Source organism: Microtus ochrogaster, unplaced genomic scaffold (genome assembly GCF_000317375.1).
Source record: "Microtus ochrogaster isolate Prairie Vole_2 unplaced genomic scaffold, MicOch1.0 UNK31, whole genome shotgun sequence".
Taxonomy (NCBI): domain Eukaryota; kingdom Metazoa; phylum Chordata; class Mammalia; order Rodentia; family Cricetidae; genus Microtus; species Microtus ochrogaster.
Window position 1 is genome coordinate 2,840,517 of NW_004949129.1, and position 8,178 is coordinate 2,848,694.

Here is an 8,178-nt window from a genome sequence, read left to right on the forward strand (position 1 = left end):
TGTCTCAAAAAAATAATAATGATTTAAACCATCCAGCGTCTATATAGTAGCTGGGTTTAGTGTGGGAACTAGGGCTGAATGGCAGCGGTTGTGGCCCTGGGTGACAGCCAAAAGTAAGTTCTAGAAAGACAACTGAAATAAGGAGAGACACCACCTTCCAGGAGATTGGAGTCAGGCCTATCTCGTGGCATCCTTCCCACTGAACTCCACCTCCTAGGCCTTTATCTCGGGGGGAGGGGACTGGGACTTGAACCTAGGGATTCTCTGTGACACCCTTCTTCACCTCAGCTGTAGCCATAGGGAAAGGGCTGTAATACTCATGGCTAGGGGAGGCCAACCAGGCTGTGACAGTGTTCGTATCCCAGGGAGGGGCGGAGCCCGCACAGTACACTAATGTGTCATACCTGGCTTTGCATGTATACTGTGTGTTTACTTTAAATTGTGGTTCAGTTGACTCAAGGCTCTGGGAGACTCCCCAGGGACAAGAATCCTCTAAGTCAAGAACCCTGGCATGGACACCTCCCAGTGCGGAAAGCCTGGGGTCCCTCAATCTCTTTGCTTTCTCACTGCCCCCTCAAGTCCGCCCCCCCCCCTCCATGAAGACAATCCACCGCCCACGCACCCGCCGTTTAATTAACGTCTGGAACTAATGCTCCAATTTGCCCAACAATTCTGCTGCTCACCTCGGTGACAAATTCGTGTTGTTGCTCATTGGAAGCTTAAAATAGCAGGCGTGCCCATGGGTCCAACTCAGATGGTTTCTTGTATAGCATCCCAGGGTGCCTGAGTCGCTTGCCCACTGCCTACCTACGGGTGTCCCAGGGAAGCCAAGACCTTCGAGAGTTGAGGGATCTTTCTGCAGCTGTCCAGCGAGTCTAGAACCCAGGAGACCCACCTCTGAATGTGTTGCTGGCTGGCTGGAGCTCTGTGGCCCAGATGGAGGTTGTGGCAGAGCAAGGGATGGGGGTGGGGGCTCATGCTTGGTGCCTCTCGCCCTGCCCCGCCCCTGCAGACCCGCAGCTCGCGCCATACTCAGGGAGCCCAGCCAGGGCTGGCAGACCAGGCAGCCAAGCTGTCCTACGCCTCGGCTGAGTCGCTGGAGACCATGTCCGAGGCCGAGCTGCCCCTGGGCTTCAGCAGGATGAACCGCTTCCGACAGAGCTTGCCTCTCTCCCGCTCTGCCAGCCAGACCAAGCTGCGCTCACCAGGTACTGCCCAGCCTGCTTGCCTTCAGGTCCCACCACAGCTCCTCCCTCCGGCTTATCCCGCCCTTCGCTACTCCATCTCCTGCCACTCCCTCTAGCAGCAGACGCCTCCTCGAAGTTCTAGCTCTTTCTTCTCTGCTTGACCTTAGCATACCCTGCTGGCCCTTAAGTTCTGTCAGCATCCTCTCTATCCAGCCCTTTTCTCTTTCTACTAAGCTTTTTTTTCCTCCCGGCGTTCTCGCCAGCCTCTCCAACTTTCCCGACTTTGTTTCAGTTTCTGCTCCACCAGCTCCTTCCCCCAGCCCCCTTTCCACGTCCAGACTCCAGCTGCCTGGGGTCCGGTGGGTTTTTGGAGTGGTGGGCCGCAAACCGGCGGCATGAGGAGCGCATGGGTGCACTTGCACTCGGGGGCAGCCTCCGGCCTCAGACCTTGCCGCTGTGGGACTGACGCCGCTCCCGAAGGCTCACCGCACTCCCCTGGCGCGAAGCCGGCTGATAGAGGCAGTGACCGTGAGGGCGGCGTCTCCTTCGCAGGGGTCCTGTTCCTGCAATTCGGGGAGGAGACCCGACGCGTACACATCACGCATGAGGTCAGCAGTCTGGACACGCTGCACGCACTCATCGCGCACATGTTCCCGCAGAAGCTCACCATGGGCATGCTTAAGTCTCCCAACACCGCCATCCTCATCAAAGACGAAGCTCGGAACATCTTCTACGAGCTGGAGGACGTCCGGTGGGCGCGGCCCCAGGGGTTGGGTAGACTTCCCCACTTCTCTGAAGAGTGCTGGACCTCTGGTGGTCCTTCCTTAGATCATTAGGCACCCACCCTCTCTTCATCCTTTGCCTCCCCCACCAAGTCCTAGTGCCCCGCCCTCTCTGTTAAATCATTCAGATTTGTGGATTCCCACTGGCAGGAAGCTATGGAAGCGGACTCCCCTCCCGTGTGTGTGTGTGTGTGTGTGTGTGTGTGTGTGTGTGTGTGTGTGTGTATGTTGGACCCTCATGTCTGCTTGCTGGTGGCAGACATTTCAAGGAGTCACTGAGCACCAGGTTTAGGAAAGGGGAAGGGCTGGGTGTCAGGAACTTCTTGTCTGCCTGAGGTAGCTGCTGCTGGTCTCCTCATTGTGCACAGCTAGGGGGAGCACACGGTGACCCACTGCCTCTCTCCCTGACAGGGATATCCAGGACCGCAGTATTATTAAGATCTACAGGAAGGAGCCACTGTATGCTGCTTTTCCTGGCTCACACCTCACTAACGGGGACCTGCGGGTATGTCTGGGAGACACAGGGCACTGGTGAGATTGGACAGGTGGAATCTAGGCAGAACGAGGCCGGTTTAGGAGATGGGAACTTAGAGGCTGAGCAGGGTGAGTCGTGAGGTTATGGAAGTGCCATCTGCTCACCTGCTACCTTCCCCACAGTCCACTCAAGATTTTTCTAAAGGGCCTTTAGATACTGTAAGTCCCTTTCGGCCACTTCCCTTTCTCTTCTCCTTCCTGGTCCCCATCAATGATGGGCTGAGGGTTGCTTTTCTGATGTCTTTCCATCTGCTTGTTTACTTACCCCTATGCTGGGAGTACTGAGGGGTCCAGGATGCAGAAGGAGACAGGATAGAGGGGGTTTTCTAAGCCTGGTTGGGGGAGAGGTGAGGTGCTGGCTCCTCAAACAAGGGGAAGGAAGGCCTCTTTGTGACCAGCTCCGTGGGCTTTTTGGGCTGTTTTCTGCGCAGAGAGAGATGGTGTACGCGTCGAGGGAGTCGTCGCCCACACGGCGCCTCAACAACCTGTCGCCCGCATCGCACCTAGCATCTAGCTCGCCACCTCCAGGGCTCCCATCCGGCCTGCCGTCGGGCTTGCCGTCCGGCCTGCCGTCGGGCTCGCCCTCGCGCTCACGCCTCTCCTATGCTGGGGGCCGCCCGCCCTCTTATGCCGGCAGTCCGGTGCACCACGCGGCTGAGAGACTGGGAGGTACCCCGGCCAGCCAGGGCGTGAGCCCCAGCCCCAGCGCCATCCTGGAGCGGCGCGACGTGAAGCCGGACGAGGACCTGGCAGGCAAAACGGGCGGCATGGTGCTGGTGAAGGGCGAGGGCCTCTATGCAGATCCCTACGGGCTTCTGCACGAGGGCCGCCTGAGCCTGGCCGCCGCGGCGGGGGACCCGTTCGCCTACCCGGGCGCAGGTGGCTTGTACAAGCGGGGCTCGGTGCGCTCGCTCAGCACCTACTCTGCCGCCGCCCTGCAGTCCGACCTGGAGGACTCGCTGTATAAGGCAGGCGCTGGCGGCCCTCTCTACGGCGATGGTTACGGCTTCCGCCTGCCGCCTTCGTCCCCGCAGAAGCTGGCCGACGTGTCGGCACCCTCTGGGGGACCCCCGCCCCCGCACAGCCCCTACTCCGGGCCTCCCAGCCGTGGCTCGCCGGTGCGCCAGTCCTTCCGCAAAGACTCAGGCTCCTCGTCGGTCTTTGCCGAGAGTCCCGGAGGCAAGGCCCGCAGCACTGGGAGCGCCTCAACGGCCGGAGCACCACCTTCCGAGCTTTTCCCTGGACCTGGGGAGCGCTCTCTAGTAGGATTCGGGCCGCCGGTGCCAGCCAAGGACACAGAGACCAGGTGAGGGGACATAGAAGAAGGAGGCACTGCAGAGGATGGCCGGTTCTCTCCAGGTTTAGGTCAAAGGGGAGGGCCAGAGTATCTTCAGTGTGGCAGGGAAGACACTGGATGGCTGGGTGAAGCCTCAAGTGATGACTGGAACAGAGACCCGACTTTGTATTCATTCCCCAAGCCTCGGTTTACCCGGAGGTAAAAGGAAGGTGCTGATTCAGCCCTTTTAGTGCCCCAACAGCAGTGAGAGCTGTCCAGCAAGGACCCCGCTGAAATCCGCTGGAGCAGGCTAGGGATAGGGAGGAGTTGGGCATTTTGTGTTTATGTTTTGTGTTCTTGAGACAGGGTCTTGCTATGTAGCCCAGGCTACTAAAACTTGCAGCAATCCTCCTGCATCAGAGTGCCTTGTGGGAGCAGTGGTAGAGAGGCAGTGGAGAACTAGGAGTTTGAGCCTTGACTTTGGGTCCCTGTTCTGTGTGGCAGCTAAGGAAAGATGAGCTGTTTGTCCTTTGGCTGCTAATCTTAGACTGGGGAGTAGGGTGAGCAGGAGGGACCACAAACTCACGGGAGCACTTGCTCAGATCCACCTTCCTCCCCAGGGAACGCATGGAGGCCATGGAGAAGCAGATTGCTAGCCTCACAGGGCTGGTGCAGAGCGCCCTCCTGCGAGGCTCAGAGCCCGAGACCCCAAGGTGAGAGGCCCTCTCTCAATACCACTATCAGGATCGGGGCTTGAGGCAGCGATGAGCCCCGCCACCAAGCTAAATCAGAAGCTCAGGACTCAGCTCTGCCTGTGTCTGCTGTGTGGCTCCGAGTGACTCCCTTTCCTTCGCTGTGGCTCTATACTAAGAGCAGGGAGCTGGGGTGACATTTAAGGGCCCCTTCAGCTTGGATGGTCTGAGGCCAGCCCAAGCTCCCACAACCGTTTTCTTTTCTTTCTGCCACAGTGAGAAGATTGAAAGCTCCAATGGAGCAGCCACCCCCTCAGCGCGTGAGTGACCCTTCTCTTCCTCTCAGAGTTTTAGGATTAGTTTCCTAACCTTGAAGCTGGGCTGCCAGCTCTCCTAGTAGCTACATCATGGGGCTTTCTGCCGATAAACGAGTCATCATCTTTGCCCAGGCACATGGCTCCTGCTAGGACTTGCCACCTTAGGGTAGACGGTCATAACCATGTGTCTCTCTGGCTGGGTGTGGGGTGTGAGTGGAGAGGGATGGCTTCTTCCCCTCACCGTTTCTTCCTTTTTCCTTATCACTCATCCTTCTGGTCCCTCTCGGCAGCGTGCGGGTCGGGTAGTCGGAGCAGCGGGGCCACTCCAGTGTCGGGCCCTCCCCCACCCTCGGCCAGCGGCACCCCTGCAGGGCAGCCCACTGCTGTCAGCCGGCTGCAGATGCAGCTGCATTTGCGGGGCCTACAGAACAGCGCTAGTGACCTGCGTGGCCAGCTTCAGCAGTTGCGCAAGCTCCAGGTACTGAGTGCCGCCCCCCCCCTTACCTCTCCCCAAGCTCTGCCCCACCTTTCCTCACCATCCAGCTCTGGCGGAGTGGAGTCCTTCATGTTCAGTAGTCTTTCTTTGGACCCTTTCTCCTCTTCCCTTTCTATCATTAAACCTTGCTCCTCTCACCAAGCCCTGACCCTTTATTGACCCCCAGTCTCCTCCCTCCCTGAGCCTTAGCCACCCCTCCTCCCTTCACCATCCCTTGAGGCTGTCCCAGCTCCTTCAGGCCCCGCATCCATATTCCCCAAATCCCCTCAGCTCTCCCTTCCTGAACCTGGAGTGGCTGTCCTGCCCTGCCTGGCAGATGGTCCCACCTGTCAGGAGCCTGGCATCACTGTGCCGGCTCCTCAAGAGGGGCTCAGGGCTTGTCAAGTGAGGCTAATGAGCAGAGACAGGCTGAAGGGGGGAGGCAGAGAGCTGCCATCTGGGCCACGGGTAAGATCTCGCCCACCCACGTCATTTGGGCTCTGAACTGGGACCTTTATCTTGTAGGCTTAGCCACAGTGGCAGACCCGATCAACCACAGAGTTTGGGTCCTTCACCCCAGGTCCTGTCTCCACTCAGGGCTACTTGAGGACATAAAAGCACAGTCACACTGACGTCAGGGCCCTACCTAGTGTTACCCCTTGGCCACACAAATTCTCATCTCGTTCCCCTGTCCCTCCAGAATGTAATCTTGGTCTAGGTTCTCAGCTGTCCCATCCTTCCCTGCTGCTCACAGCCGCAGCCACAGCCACGCCGCTGTAACTTGGGCAAACCCATAATAACTTTGCCCTCTCTATGAGCCCTATCACCCTCGGTCAGGATCTCCTGGACAGGTTCTCTCCAACTCAGTCCTTGACCCCTGCGTCTGTTTTGCCACGCCTTTGCAGCAGCTCACCCAGCAACCCAGTCTTCTGTGGAGTTTTGCTTGCACGGGGCTGCCCTCTGCCCACCCTTCCTCAGCAACATGCATCCTCCCCCGACCCGGTCCACGCGTGCATTCTTGCCCACGCTGACATCCTTGCTCCTGCAGCTCCAGAACCAGGAATCAGTACGCGCGTTGCTGAAGCGCACCGAGGCGGAGCTGAGCATGCGTGTGTCGGAGGCAGCGCGGCGGCAGGAGGACCCGCTGCAGCGGCAGCGCACCCTGGTGGAGGAGGAGCGGTTGCGCTACCTCAATGACGAGGAGCTCATTACTCAGCAGCTCAAGTGAGGCTGGGCCCCTGCGAGCGGAGGTGGTGGGGGGTGACCCAGCCTGATTTGCATGGGAGGCGCATCCCCTTTACTTCGGAATCATACATAGATGACGTTGGCTGTTCAGAAGTCTGATTTCACCCTCCTCTGTGGCCTGATTTCTCCATGACCCACAAACCTTTGGCCATCTGGCATAATTCCTGATTTCTTTTTTTTTTTTTTTCTGGCTTAGTGCCTGCCTCTGCCATGTTATTGCTTCCTGTGGCCTGCAGCCAGTTGTCTGTTTCCCCTCTGTCCTCTGCCCGCTCTCCTTGTGACCTATGCAACTTCACCCTCGGGTTGAGCATGAAGGTCAGGGGTGTTGTCAGCGGCTCAGGTGAGGTGTTGCTGACCCTTTGCCATGCTGATCCCCGAGACCAAGAGTCAAGGAAAGCCCGCTCCCCTTCTGAGCATAGTGATGCCGGCCTCTGGTACTCTTAAAGGAGGCACAACAGAGAACAACCCACTTAGAGCGCTGAGACACAGAAGGGTTAACAGAGACAGTCTGCTCCAGATTTAGCAAATGGCTGTCTGGCCACAATTCCTTTGTCTGGCACCTGTGATGGGAGATGCTGCTGTTTTTCCTGTGTCCATTCAGGAAGCAGCGCCGCCGTCCACCGCAGCTTTTTCTCCTGAGATATTTGGGCTGAGGCAAAGGCACCACCCCTTCTTGTGGTCCCTTTTAGTGACACGAGGCAGCAGGGGGATCCAGAGACAACTCCAGAATCAAAGGGCAAGGTAGCTGCTACCCTCTCTCTGCTTAAGCATCCTCATCAGTACTAAGGTTTTGGTTTTTTTTGTTTTGTTTTGTTTTTTGTATCCCCCCGCCCAGTTCTTTCTAAAACAGTTAAGGGCTTGCTTCATACTAAGGGGCTTGATACCAGGGTGCCAAGAGAGCTGTTGGACAGTGCTACCCTACTAAGTCATATTTGGAGCCCTCACCAGGGGTTCTCTGAGGAGGTCACAGCTCAGCCTGGGGGCCCGTGCAAGCCTGGTCTGCATTTTAGCAATGTTTAAGGCAAGGAGCCCTGTAGTGCTGTGGCATCGTGCATCTGAGATGCAGGAAGGGGCATCTCACATCTAAATAAACCATCAGCAGCAACCCTAACCCTCCATCATGTCCAGGTAGGTGACAGTGACGCCCTGGCCAGTTCTCCAAGCAGCCCAGCTGCTGTCCAGGGATCCTGTTTCCTCACTTCCCTGTCCCATCCTTGTCTCTTCCCGTTCTGCATAGAGGAGCTGGGCCAGGATTTTCAAAAGGAGTTAGACCGAGACATTAAAGGGAAATTAAGGGAACCATCAAAGCACTGAGGCAAGAGAGATAAAAGGACCGATTTATGCCCTGCTCCTCATGAGTGTATGGTCCCTGCTTTCCTGGGGGCCTCAGTTCTCTGCGAGCACTGAGAACCCCCACCCTCTATGTCTGATCACACCCATCACTCAGAGTGCTCACTATAGAGAACCCGGGAGCTGCCAGCGGGATTCTCCAGCCTGGCACTTGCCTCTTTTGAGTGAGGCAGGGACTGGGTCCTGTGATGGTCCTGGTCTGGCCTGCAAGACCGTCCCCTGCCTCCTGTCCTAGCTGCCCCACAGCCCACAGCTCCTATTACTCACCTGTGCGCTCTCTCTCTCTCTCTCTCTCTCTCTCTCTCTCTCTCTCTCTCTCT

The 8,178-nt window shown here is 57.6% G+C and overlaps 1 protein-coding gene across 24 annotated transcripts in view; it reads left to right on the forward strand.

Moving 5' to 3' along the window:
• Positions 1-8,178, forward strand: part of Srcin1 (SRC kinase signaling inhibitor 1) — a 66,880-nt gene that overhangs the window by 36,027 nt on the left and 22,675 nt on the right. For all 24 annotated transcript variants that reach the window (XR_003378841.1, XM_026789833.1, XM_026789836.1 and 21 more), the window contains 8 exons: positions 1,013-1,208; positions 1,740-1,938; positions 2,381-2,474; positions 2,935-3,809; positions 4,400-4,492; positions 4,748-4,791; positions 5,079-5,266; positions 6,312-6,487. Coding sequence is in view for 23 of the 24 variants with exons in the window: in XM_026789833.1 (XP_026645634.1) it covers positions 1,013-1,208; positions 1,740-1,938; positions 2,381-2,474; positions 2,935-3,809; positions 4,400-4,492; positions 4,748-4,791; positions 5,079-5,266; positions 6,312-6,487 (1,865 nt within the window). In the remaining variant the exon portion in view is untranslated. The remainder of the gene's footprint in view (positions 1-1,012; positions 1,209-1,739; positions 1,939-2,380; positions 2,475-2,934; positions 3,810-4,399; positions 4,493-4,747; positions 4,792-5,078; positions 5,267-6,311; positions 6,488-8,178) is intronic.